General features: G+C 41.3%; 1 protein-coding gene across 24 annotated transcripts in view; it reads right to left on the bottom strand.

The window, feature by feature from the left end:
- The window catches only part of LOC122540026 (protein TANC2), a 1,060,344-nt gene that overhangs the window by 505,731 nt on the left and 540,334 nt on the right, over positions 1-14,279 (bottom strand). For 21 of the 24 annotated variants that reach the window (XM_087977936.1, XM_087977934.1, XM_087977935.1 and 18 more), the window contains one exon: positions 1,795-1,977. The exons of the other annotated variants lie outside the window; for them this stretch is intronic. In XM_087977936.1, the coding sequence (XP_087834062.1) occupies positions 1,795-1,977 (183 nt within the window). The remainder of the gene's footprint in view (positions 1-1,794; positions 1,978-14,279) is intronic. 24 annotated transcript variants of the gene reach the window in all.

Below are 14,279 nucleotides of genomic sequence, written 5' to 3'. Positions count from 1 at the left end.
AATGTAAACCAAGTCTGTCTAAGAATAGGCTTTAACCTAACATAGGAACAAGAGTAGGGCATTCAGCTTCAAGCTTGTTATGACACTTAATTAGATGATAGATCTGCGCCTCAATTCTACTCTACCTTCCCCGATCCTATGCCCAACCAAGCTGTATAGCCCAAGAGTAACTAATAAAAATCTGCTAATTTCAGTCTTCAAAGTATCAATTAGCTCAGCATTTTCAGCCTTTAAAGGAGACAGTTCAAGCTGTACACTACTTGAAAAATTATATCTTGATTACACTCATAATTGAACTAAACTTTAATTTTAAAGTTATGCTTCACCACTGATTTTTTTTCTTCCCCTGTGTATCTGCGAGTTCAAATTAGATCACTCTCAAACCTTCTTAACAAAAAAGGATGATTAGCCAAAATTATGCAACCTGTCCTAACTTTATTAGGTGTTTTCATTACCATTTCTACCTGGGCTGTGTGCTATTTCTGATCCTTGCACACTGCCACACAAATCCCACTGCTCCACCACAACTTCAAATCTATTAGCATTACAAAAACATTGTGATTTGTGCTTCTCAGTTCCAAAGTGGATGACTGGAGCAAATCACTTTAAACATTCCACTAGTCACAGACTATTCTCCTGATCCCTATTCTGTCCCCTATCTCACAATGACTTACTGACTATTTTGAATGTTGATTTCAAATTTCATGCTGTTCGTCACTCATTCTTGGGAAATATTGCTGTTCTCAATTAAGTAATTAGGTGCAGTATTACTCAGTCAAGTGGGATTCTATTTTGAGGCAGTAACACCTCCAATTCTGGGCTATTTCACTTTTGATAATAACCGCTTCTGAAGAACTTTGTCAAATTCCTTCAAGGAAGGCAATGGACAAAATTTATGACATTTTCCATTTGGCCTCCTCAAAAACAAACTAGATTAATCAGGCATTGTGTAGCCTTGAAAAAGCTATGCATACACTCAAATCAGTTCTTCTTGCCCAAGTGCTCCAGGTTGCACATATGTTGTGTTACTGCCTCAAAATAGAATCCCATTTGACTAAGTAATACTGCATCTAATTACTCAACTGAGAACAGCAACATATCTCAAGTATGAGTGACAAACAGCATGTAATTTGAAATCAACATTCAAAATAGTTACCACTATATTGAGATATTTACAGAGCTTTTAATGAGAAATACATATCATATTCACATACTACAGATTATGACTCTAATGCTGGTCAGGAACATGTGTTGCAGATTCCAATGTGGACTGGTTTGAACTTAACCACGATCTTCTTTCAATGTCATAAATAATTATTAATAAAAATGTTTGTACATGGCTCTTACATGTAAAATATTACTTACAATGCAACAGTAACTACAACTCAAAAGAATAATTCATCGGCTTTAAAGTGATATGGAAGGAATCCAGTGGTTAAGGGCACTATACAAATGCAAGCTTTTTAATGTTTATGTAAATATTTAATAAGCAAACTTTTTGGCCAACTGCCAAACTGACATTAATGTAGATGGAATAGGAGAATGAAATACAACAGAACAGTAATCAATTGTGGGAAATATTTCCTTAACTATTGTCTCAAAAAAGTATGTTACAAATGAATTGAATGCCATGCTTGTGCAAATAAGACCAGTTACTATTTGCCAACTTGTTATTAACAGAAATCATTTTTAAATGGATACAGTACAGATATTACTCAATTCCTATATGAAGCAACTTTACCGTTTCAAATTGCATGTTTGTTTCCTTGCATTCATAATAAACTGACATTTTACCTGTTATTTTCTTTACAGGTTGAAGGCGGACACTAATAGATTGGTGTGTGAGCAGAGGGGAGGAGGGGAGAGAGCGGGACATCCCTTCCATTATCCGTATGTGCTGCATTCCTTCAGAAACTGGGAGGTTCGGCACAGTGTAATCTGGCTCAAAAGCACAGTCGTTCTCAGTATTGGACACACCTTGACAAAAAAAAATAAATATTTAGCCAGACATGTCAGACATCTCAGCACAACTTTAGACTGATGTAGATAAAGAGCAGACAAGAGAACTGCAGTAAACCTGCCACTTTTGGGTTAATTTTTCTACAAATTCTTTCGTCAAGAACTGGCAGCTGTCACCTATGGTGAGGATACAAATTTAGTCAGACAGTAGATGATTTTTCTACCCAGAAGTAGATGACACAGACAAAAAACAAATGCCATATCTTGGGGATAAGTCCAATAACAACAATTAATGTCTAAACTTCAGATTAAGAATGCTTGGCAACAGATAGCAGAGATACAAAAGCTGTTTGAGAAAGCAAGATATCCAACGATAAATAGACTCAATAAAAGTAATAATCTATAATGTGCTTCCAGAGACACACACTATCTGAACAAATTTGAGCTCCACTAATTGGAATCATTTAAGTATTTTGCAAAACTGGGACATTTAAAGAGAACATTTTGCCTTAGAAGTTAGACAACATGAAGTGGAAGAGGGAGATAACTCAGACTTCTAAAGTAATCTCTGTCACCATGGAGGAAAAATGAGATATGGAGTTATAGGAACACAGTGCACTGTAAAACTGCAGGAGTAATGGTTTGTCTTCAAAATTTGTAATGGAAATTCACTACAAGCTGCTGGAGAGTTCCCGAACAACACAGAGTTCAGGTATGAATACCATTTGCTCATTTATATGGCTGGGAAGAAGTTATAGAGTCATAGAAACATGCAGCATGGAAACAGGGCCTTCAGCCTAAATGATCCAAGCTGATCATGGTGCTCACTCAGCTAGCTCCAATTGCTCACATTTGGTCCATATCCCTGTAAACCCTTCCCATTCGTGTACCCATCCAAATGGTTTTTAAAGGTAGCTGCCTCAATTGCTTTCTCTGATCGATTTATACATCGACACAGAGGTTAATATTCCATCTTTGGCTCCAGTTGACACAGCATGAATAGTTGCAATGCCACCAGATCTATAGTCACAATATTATTTGTTCCACTTACACGGCCAGTGACCACATCTAGCCTGGTCCAACCTCAAGGTGTTGTAGGTTGTTCAGACTTTCTGTCTTCGAAACTAAGAGCTGGGAAGTAAACAATGAATACGGGCTTATTAGCAATTAAGTTGTAAAGCCATTATCTTTTAGGCCCAGACATAAGGCATTGTACAAGTCATAAACAGGTTGTGACTATACACATTTTAGTAAATCCTTTGTTAAAATTAAGAGATGGGGGGTAAAAGAAAGTAAGCAATGTGATTCAAAGGTGAAAGTGAGTACTGCAGATGCTGGAGATTAGAGTCAAAAGTGTGGTGCTAGAAAAGCACAGCAGGTCAGGCAGTGTCAGAGGAGTTGAAAAATCGACGTTTCGGGCAAAAGCCCCTCATAAGGAATGAGGCTGGGAGCCTTGGGAGTGGAGAGATAAATGGGAGGGGTTTGGGGCTGGAGGTAAGGTAGCTGAGAGTGCAATAGGTGGATGGAGATGGGTGTAAAGGTAATAGGTCGGAGGGGAGGGTGGTGCAGGAAGGAAGATGGACAGCTGGGACAGGTCAAGAGGTCAGTGTTGAGTTGGAAGGTTGGAACTAGGGTAAGGTGGGAGAAAACTGGTGAAATCCACATTGATGCCATGGGGTTGGAGGGCCCCAAGGTGGAAGATCAGGCGTTCTTCCTCCAGGCCTTGGGTGGAAAGGGAGTGGCGATGGAGAAGGCCCAGGATCTGCATGTCCTCAGCAGAGTGGGAGGGGAAGTTGACCTCGTCAGGTCCACTGCCCACCAAAATCAACCCTCCTCCCAGCACCTTCCCCTGCCAACGCAGGAATTGCAAAACCTGCGCCCACATCCACCTCCCGCCCCCCCCCCTCATCTCCATCCAAGACCTCAAAGGAGCCTTCCACATCCATCAAAGTTTCACCTGCATTTCCTCACATCATTTATTGTATCCTTTGCTCCTGATGTGGTCTCTTCTGTATTGGGGAGACAGGACATCTACTGGCAGAGCGCTTCAGAGAACATCTTCAGGACATCCCGCACCAACCAACCGCACTGCCCCGTGGCTGAATACTTCAACTACCCCTCCCACTCTGCCAACGACATGCAGGTCCTGGGCCACCTACATCGCCACTCCCTTCCCACCAAACGCCTGGAGGCAGAACGCCTCATTTTCCACCTCAGGACCCTCCAACACCATGGCATCAATGTGGATTTCACCGGTTTTCTCATTTCCCCTCCCCCCAGCATTCTCCAGTTCCAACCTTCCAACTCATCACCATCTTCATGACTTGTCCCATCTATCCATCTTCCTTCCCACCTATCTGCACCAACCTCCCCTCCGACCTATCACCTTTACCTCCACCTCCTATTGCACTCTCAGTTACCTTATCCCCAGCCCGATCCCCCTCCCATTTATCTCCCCTTCCCCAAGGTTCCCAGCCTCATCCCTGATTAAGGGCTTTTGCCTGAAACACCGATTTTCCTGCTCCTCGGATGCTGCCTAACCTGCTGTGCTTTTCCAGCACCACACTCTTGAATGTAATTTCAAGTGCAGCTGACCTCTTTGCGATAGCTTGCTTCAAAACTGATGATTAACATCAGGAAGTATCAAGTTCTTCTGACAAATGGGACACTCGGAGGCACAGTGTTGGTGGAAGTCACACCTTTTCTTAATCTCTGTGGTAATTAGAGGAATGCTTTTATTTCTTGTGTTTTACTAATGAAGCAACCATTAGCTCTCCTTACCAGTAAAATTAATCTTAGAAAATAAAATATATGAGATTAGAAGCTAGAAGTTTGTGGACAGCTGCCGATAAGATATATAAGTTGCCACAGAGGACAAACCCCAATGCCACTATCATGCTTCAGTAAGAACCAATGAAACAAATACAGTAACGCAGTAGTAGTAACAGTAAAACTCTCAGCCACTCAGTTTGAGTTCCAACCACGGGTACTCAGTGCTGGTCCAAACATGAACAACAGAGTTGAACGCAAGAGAGGTAATGAGAGTGGCTTTCCTTGACATCAAAGCAGCATTTGACTGAGTATAGTATCAAGGAGCCAATGGGAATCAAGAGGAAATTCTCCACAGGTTGGAGTCATATATGGTAGGAAGATCGTATGAGGAAAGGCTGAGGCACTTGGGGCTGTTTTCATTGGAGAAAAGAAGTGTACAAGATGATTAGGGGTTTAGATAGGGTTGACCATGAGAACATTTTTCCACGTATGGAGTCAGCTATTACGAGGGGGCATAGCTTTAAATTAAGGGGTGGTAGGTATAGGACAGATGTTAGGGGTAGATTCTTTACTCAGCGAGTCGTGAGTTCATGGAATGCCCTGCCAGAAGCAGTGGTGGACTCTCCCTCTTAATGGGCATTTAAACGGGCATTGGATAGGCATATGGAGGATAGTGGACTAGTGTAGGTTAGGTGGGCTTGGATCGACGCAACATCGAGGGCCAAAGGGCCTGTACTGCGCTGTATTTTTCTATGTTCTATATCATATCTAGCACAAAGGACGATAGTTCTGGTTGTAGGTCAGTCATCTCAGCTCCAGGACATCACATTCTGAGTTCCTCAAGATAATGTTCTACGCCTAATGATCTTCATTTGCTCCATTAATGGATCTCCCGCCAACAGAAGGTCAGAAGTGGAAACGTTCACTAATGATTGTACAGTGTTCAAGACCATTTACACAGCTCAGATGTTGAAGCATTCGGTGTCCATCTGAATCATAGAATCTCTACAGTGTGGAAACAGGCCCACACCAAACAGCATCCCACCCAGACCCATCCCTCTATGCTCATATTTCCCATGGCTAACCCTCAGAGCCTACACATCCCTGAACACTACAGGTAATTTAGCATGGCCAATCTGCCTAACTTGAACATCTTTGAACCGTGGGAGGAAACCAGAGTAGCCGGTGGAAACCAACACACACGTGGAGAATGTGCAAACATCACACAGTCAGTCACCTGAGGGTGGAATTGAACCCGGGTCCTTGGCACTGTGAGGCAGCGGTGCTAACCACTGGGCCACTGTGCCACCACAATGCACCATGGAACAACACTTCAACAACACTCAGGCATGAGATGATAAATGGCAAGTAAAATTTCCACAAGTGCTAAGCAATGATCATCTCAAGCAAGAGAGATTCTAACCATCTCCCTATGATGTTCAATGACAGTACAATCGTTAAATGTTCCAACACCAATATTCTGGGATTACCATTAACCAGAAACTGAACTGGACCAGCTATATTAATAACGTAGACAAAGAACAGGTCAACGGTTAGGAATTCTGCAGCAAGCAAATCACCTCCTTTTCTCCAATGCCTATCTATCACCTATAAAACACATGAGAGACAATATTTTCAACATGCTTGGATGAGGGCAGCTACAACAACAATGAGGATTCTTAATGCCAGCCAGGGTTTAAAAAAAAGGTCCACTTGATTGACACATTTAACAATCACACTCTCCACTACTCATGCATTGTGGCTGCAAAATCTACCATCTACAGAATGTACTGCAGCAATTCACCCAGGTTCCTTCAATAGCATACTGCAAACCCACAACCTCTATCACCTAGAAGGAAAAGGGCAGCTGCTGCAAGAGAACACCATCACTTCAAGTTCCCCTCCAAGCCACAGCTCCTCCTGACGTGGAACTCTATCTTTATTCCTCAATGGTCACTGGGTCAAAATCTTGATATTCCCTTCCAAAGAGCACTGAGAGTATACTTAGGTGACAATATCTAGTGAGAAATATTTTCTCTTATTGGTAGATGATACCTTTCTCATTTGGCACTTTAAGATAAAAGTTTACTCTAAATGTTGATAGACATTCTATTCTTCAATAGTTGTAGATGTTCTATTCTCAGTTATCCCTAGATGTTCTTTGATATTCTAGAATAATTGTAAATAATTTCATACTAGATCATATTAGAGCTGGTATTGCATATTTGTGTAGTTATGGCGTAATAGTATACATAGCCACTCAAAGTGTATTGATGGTGAACTTTTGTTAACAAAATAGTAAAATTTGTAGATTGGTTCATGAATGCTTTTCGGTTACAAATGAAACAAACCCTACACACTCTAGACTCCTTAAGTGGAGAATTATATATTCCAGAGAGAGAAGTCCCAGAACCTTAAAGTATCTGGGAGGCTTATTGCATATTAATAATAATTACAATTAACAGGCTATTTGGAAGAAAGTAATAAGAAGAAAAGCAGACTCTTTTGTAGTGAGGTGGCTTTGTGACTCCCATAAACAAGATTTAAACGTTTGCGGGATTGACTAGCCTGAACTCACTGGACAAAAGTTATCAATGAAATACTCCTGATCAAAGTATGAGTTAAAATATATAAATCACTTCACTTACACCACAAGGTGTTCAACACGGCAATTCATAATCTCAAGAACAATTAGGAATGGGCAATAAATGTTGGTCTACCAGTAATGTCCAAGTTTCAGCAACATTTTTTTTAGAAACTGCCTTAAAGTGGTTATTAGTGAAAACACCAGAAATTCACACCTGTGTCACAGGGAAATATGAAGATTGATGCACCCACATAATTTATGAGAATGAGGCTGTACTAGCAGAATTCCAAAGTGCAATTCCACCCTACGCAGCTGTAACGACTCTAACCATTGGAATATCTTTGAAGGGTTCCAGCCCGAAATGTTGATTCTCGTGCTCCTCGGATGCTGCCTGACCTGTTGTGCTTTTCCAGCAACACACTCTCGACTCTGATCTCCAGCATCACTTTCTCCCCAGTGAAATATCTGGGCTAGTACTTGTAACTGTAATGAGCCATAGTTTATAAAGGATGATAAGCATGTCTCTGTTACAGAAATTGGTTAGACAGCTTGAACTAGACTAATACTTAGACTAATACAACTTCGCCCATGACAGCGCTGTACAGGCCCTTTTCTTCAGCTCCTTTTCTGTACTTGCTCTTGACACCAGAGGTTCTTAAAGAATTGTATCCCTTCATGCAGAATTCTCCTGTAAGTCGGTTTCTTCTGAATGAGGGCCTGTAATGTGTTGATATCTATGTTGCATTTCTGAGGGAAGCCTTCAGAAAGTCTTTGAAACATCTCCTTTGAGCTCCTCTGATTCAAGTATCATTCGTGACCTGGATGATGATGATTTGCTTTGGCAGTCAACCTCCTAAGCTTGTGGCTGGCGCAGTAGAGTTGATTACGGATGAACATTGCCTTGATGCTGGTGCTGTTAGTTGCTTCTAGGGTTCTGATGTTAGTATACCTGTCCTCCCAGCTGATGAGAAGAATCTATCGCAAACTACATTGATGGTACTTCTCAAGGAAGTTGATGTGGTTTCTATATGTAGTCCGAGTCTGAAAGCGATATCGAAGGGTTGGAGGGATGACTGCCAAGGATTTTGGTACCAGAACAGATGTCACAGTCATTGAAGACTGTCATCCTTAGACAAAAAGTGATGCTTACAGTTTGGATGTGATGTTGAATCTCCGCATCAATATCAACCTTAGATGAGAGGTAGCTTCTCGGGTGAAGAAAATCTTCCATGTTTGGGAGGATTTCTCTGTTGATCCGAATGCAGGGATGGACTGGAACTTATTCTGAGAAAGGTTGATAAAATATTTCAGTCGTCTTGAGGTTGAGACTATGACCAATTCTTCTGTATGTTTCTATGAAGGCATTAAGCGAGGCTTGAAGATTCTGTTCTGGGATAAATGGCATTATCATTTGCATACTGAAGCTCCACAAGCGAGGTCAGTGTTGTTTTCTTCTTGGATTTCAGCCAGTTGAGGTTGAAACATTTAAATCACCTCCAAATGAAATGAGTTGTGTTTCCTGTGAGGTGTGCTGATTCCACCTTCAGTATTTCTCCTTTTCAAATCAGTAACTTTCTTCATGGTTAATTTTTCACTTGATTCTGACCAACATATCACTCACTCATAACTCTACTGAAGGCTGTAGAGTTCCCAGGTGGAAAATGAAGTGCTGTACTTTGAGCTTGCACTGAACTTCGCTGAGACACTTCAGCGAACCTGAAACAGAGATATTGACGGGAGAACATGGTGGTGTGTTGAAGTGATAGGCAACTGGAAGTGCAGGATCTTTTTTGCAGACTGAACACAGGTATTCTGTGAAGCGGTCAACCAAACTACACTTTGTTTTCCCAGTGTAGAGGAGACCACGGGATTTCCCATCATCCTCATGGCACCTGACCCAGCAACTGCACAAAGTGTAAGGATCGGTGCTGGGTCCACTACTTTTCAACATTTTTATAAATGATTTGGAGAGGTAGAGTTACTAAGTTTGCAGATGACACCAAAATTGGAGGAGTAGTGGATAGAGAAGGACATTACCTCAGATTACAACGGGATCTTGATCAGATGTGCCAATAGGTTGAGAAGTGGCAGATGGAGTTTAATTTAGATAAATGTGAGGTGCTGCATTTTGGGGAAAGCAAATCTTAGCAGGACCTGTACACTTAATGGTAAGGTCCTGGGCAGTGGTGCTGAACAAAGAGACCTTGGAGTGCAGGTTCACAACTCCTTGAAAATGGAGTTGCAGGGAAATTAGATTAGATTACTTACAGTGTGGAAACAGGCCCTTTGGCCCAACAAGTCCACACCGACCCTCCGAAGAGCAACCCACCCAGACGCATTCCCCTACATTTACCCCTTCAACTAACGCTACGGGCCATTTAGCATGGCCAATTCACCTAACCTGCACATTTTTGGACTGTGGGAGGAAACCGGAGCACCTGGAGGAAACCCACGCAGACACGGAGAGAATGTGCAAACTTCACACAGACAGTTGCCTGACGTGGGAATTGAACCCAGGTCTCTGGCACTGTGAGGCAACAGTACTAACCACTGTGCCGCCCACAATGATGGGATAATGAAGGCAGTGTTTGGTATGCTTTCCTTTATTGGTCAGAGTATTGAGTATAGGAGTTGGAAGGTCATGTTGCAGCTGTACAAGACATTGATTAGGCCACTGTTGGAACATTGCATGCAAATCTGGTTCCTTTCCTATCGGAAGGATGTTGTGAAACCTGAAAGGGTTCAGAAAAGATTTCCAAGGATGTTGCTAGGGTTGGAGGATTTGAGCTAAAGGGAGAGGTTGAATAGGCTAGGACTGTTTTCCCTGAAGCGTCAGAGGCTGAGGGGTAATCTTACAGAGGTTTATAAACCATGAAGTGTATGGATAGAATAAATAGATAAAGTCTCTTTCCTGGGGTGGGGGAGTCCAGAACTAGAAGGTATAGGTTTAGGGTGAGAGGGGAAAAATATAAAAGAGACCTACGGGGCAACTTTTTCACGCAGAGGGTGGTACATGTATGGAATGAGCTACCAGAGGAAGTAGTGGAGGCTAGTACAATTGCAACATTGAAAAGGCATTTGGATGGGTATATGAATAGGAAGGGTTTGGAGGGATATGGGCCAGGTGCTGGCAGGTGGGACTAGATTAGATTGGGATATCTGGTCGGCGTGGACGAGTTGGACCAAAGGGTCTGTTTCCATGCTGTACATCTCTATGACTCTATGCTGCCAGACCTGCTGAGCTTTTCCAGCAATTTCTGTTAAGTTTTTGTTTCTCAGCGTCCTCAGTGCTTTCGATTTTTATATCCATATAAAGTAGTTTATGAACAGGTTCCCTTTAGTAAGTCATGTATCTCAGACTGCCGTTTTAATTAAGGGAGCATACACTTTACTTTCTCGGATTGTAACTAATTCTCAAATTAACAACCATCTTGGATGATCTGTTCTCATCCATGATCTTCTACCTGGCTTTCAACATATCCACTCCATTGTGATCTTACCTCAAGTTATATATGTAGTTACTGCTTTCGATATATATAAAGTCTTAAGCAAGGTCTAACAATGAAATTAAGTAACCACATGTCTAAAGTCATATTCATTGTTATCAAGCTTTCTCTCAAATCATTTACTTATCTGTGATACAGTCAAAATTTTCAAAATTATGCCGAGACACAATAGATCGACAGAAACCTATTCCTTGGTCGAAACTCTACAGCGAAGAAGCCAAAGATGCAGGTTAAAAATGTTGGCAAAAGATCCTAAGGCAACATGAGAAAGAATGTATTTGCATAGCAAGTAGTTAAAATCTGTAATCTGTGATAGGGTTAGGGTTACACATTCTCATCATAAATTGCTGCAACATATTTAATCCAGTACCAGAGAATTTTATGACACAGTAAATAGTCATGACATCCAGGAATGTCTAAACTTGCTGTCTGCTGGAATGACTCAAACCTCCACAACCCTGGTCACGATTACAAACTTTTCCAATTTCCCCCCCCAAAAAGGATGCAATATCATAGAATCAACCATTTACTGTTCCGTGCTGCATCGTAAGAATATTTCCCCCAACTTCTCTGTCACCATTGCAATAATTTTAAATCAATGAGGCAGCAACTTCTAAACTTGCAGGAATATGCTTTCCAGGATTATTCTCTTAAAATCTTGCAAAATTAAAATCAAAACTTTAATTACCTTTTAGCCCTGGCAGAACGATTATGTGTGTCAAGTGTAGCTCGTGAAGTCCCATTTTCAAACCATAATAATTCAAATTAAGTAGATCCACAGTAAAGTTTTGTGTTGAGACAAATTTAAACAGATTATCACAATTACTAAAGTTTCCTTGAAACTAAAGCAGAACTTTGTTCACGAAAAATCACAGATACCAAGAATTAAAACAAGTACAGGTAGGACAAAAAGAACATTGACAAGAAGGAAAGTCCCAATAAATATCTGCAGTAAATTGTTGGCACTTATTGCTCAAGTTCCTGGCTGAAGCGAAGAGGTTAACTCAGCCAAATGCAGCAGCTACAAAGGCTTGTACAAGTAGGCCCCATAGGCTAGTAAATTTTGAGAGAGAGAGATGGTTTCTTAGTTGCCATTATTTCTGTAGTTTCAGCACTTTCACACACCTCTCATTTTGTTTTCCCTCAGTAGAAACTCACCTGAGGGTGGTTCTCAGAGCTTTTTGTTTGGAGTCCTGCACACTGGTTTTACTTAGCCAGTTTTTTTAAAAAACACAGTTCAAAGTAATGGTGTGTTAATTTTGAGAAACCAACAGTTCCACAAAGCAAATTCTATCAATTATGCAGAATCCCTTTGAAGTTTTCCACCTGCTGTTTCTCTTCAAAGCTTTAACCAACATCTCCATTGTTTCTTTGCAAACTCCTGGTATTTCAAGAGTCTTTACATGTCCAATCATGTCTCTTTGCAATCCGCTCAGAGCCGATGACTGTCAAGTGACTAGCAGCAACCATACTTTTTTTAGCTTCAAGTCCAGTTAGAGTCAAACTGGTTTTATTTAACCAAAATCTACAATGCCATATTTGTTCATGACATGGCCCCCTCTTCTCCAGTGGAAAAAATCTCGAGTATCAGAAGAATCTCAAATACATTCCAATGCCTGGAATCATTCTGGTGAATTGATGCTGTAAATTTCCTTTGGCTGCAAATACCTTTTCTTATCAATTTCAATATAGATAATGTTGTCCTTAAAACTACTTCTCGTTTCCACCAGAGTTTCAAGGATCTCAGTTGCTGAAGGTGTTTGCAGTGAGCTCAGTTTTCTCCTCTATGCCAAACATATTTTTTTCATCTTTAACAACTCTGATTGCTAAAAAAAAAAGCCTCCGTCCATGCGAGTTTTGCTGACTACTAAAAACAAAAAAAAGTTCCAATTCAACTCAATATGTGATCCCTGACTTTCTGGGTTTAGAAAAACAAACATTGATTAAATCACAACAGGAGCTACAGCTCAGCTAATAGCACTGCCATTCTGAAATTGTAGTAAGATCACACTGTAGTAAGTATAACGAGTAGCTATTGCTATACTTAATCATTAAAAATAGTAGGCATTTACTCACTACACTCAATCTAGAAGTATAGCTTGAGAAAAACAGAAATTGATGTAACAGGAAATAAGAGGAAAAACAACCAAGCAGACTAGGAGAAAGGTCAAAAGAATTTATTTAAACAACTGGGAGCAAAAGTAAACCATAGATTGCACTGTACCATAAAAATAACTGACTTGATGAAAGATATTACCATATGTTCCGAAGGCTGGAATAACCTAGTTCATGACAAATGGTTCCCTGAAATGTCACTCATTTGACTTGTTTATATAGAACTACGCTTATGTCATGTCAATTGTCTGAGTTTACGTTTTCACTGGATTGTGGCCAGTAATGCAATGTTTGTGTAATCCCCTGCAATGGCAGTTTAAAAAAAGGACATTTTTATAACAGAGCTAACGTACATGTGGAGCCAAGTGCAAATCCTCTTAGCTGACCTTTACTATGACTGCTCCTCAAACAGAATGTTAAGTGTAACGAGGACAATTGCTCAATTTGTTCTTTCAGAGATACCTCTGTTTTTTCCCTCCGTTTCGTGAAACCATACTCAGGAGCATCACCTTCTCTCACACAAGGTTGCATCAAACAACCCCACCACCCTGTGGCTGACCATTTGAACTCCACCAACAACATGCAAGTTCTGGGCCTTCTTCACCACCAAATCCAAGCCACCAATGAGTGGAGGAAAAATGCCTCATCTTTCACCTTGGGAACCTTCAACTACACGACATCAACCTTGACTTCACCAATTTCCAAATCTCCCCACCCCCCCAAATCATCCCAGATCCAACCTTACAACTCGGCACTGCCCTCTTGACCTGTCCATTTTTCTTCCCACTTATCTGCTCCACTCTCCCCACTGACCTATCACAATCACCCCCCACCTGCATCCACTTATCGCCTCCCCAGCTACTTTCCCCCCACACCTCCACCTTCCTATTGATCTCTCAGCCCCCTTTCCCCCAATCCACATTCCTGAAGGGATTATGCCTGAAATGTCAATTCCCCTGCTCCTCCGATGCTGCCTGACCTGCTGTGCTTCTCCTGCACCAAACATTTCAACTCTGATCTCCAACATCTGCAGTCCTCACTTTCTCCCAGTTCACACTTCAGCCCACTGAACAGTTTTATTCCTCTGGTCCACTACTTTTTCCCATTTAAGAGGGACGGAGGGTTATTTATTACAACTAAACATACCTTAACTGCCGAATACTGATAGTAACTGGTTTGATAAAAGTTGCGAGGAGAAAGTGAGGGCTGCAGATGCTGGAGATCAGAGCTGAAAATGTGTTGCTGGAAAAGCGCAGCAGGTCAGGCAGCATCCAAGGAACAGGAGAATCGACGTTTCGGGCATAAGCCCTTCTTCAGGATAAAAGTTGCATCTACTTTCA

The sequence above is a fragment of the Chiloscyllium plagiosum genome, unplaced genomic scaffold (assembly GCF_037043375.1).
Source record: "Chiloscyllium plagiosum isolate Xiang-an unplaced genomic scaffold, Cpla_swu_hap1 HiC_scaffold_32, whole genome shotgun sequence".
NCBI classification, from domain to species: domain Eukaryota; kingdom Metazoa; phylum Chordata; class Chondrichthyes; order Orectolobiformes; family Hemiscylliidae; genus Chiloscyllium; species Chiloscyllium plagiosum.
The sequence above is the reverse complement of the archived record's forward strand: the minus strand, read 5'-3'. Positions and strand labels throughout refer to the sequence as shown.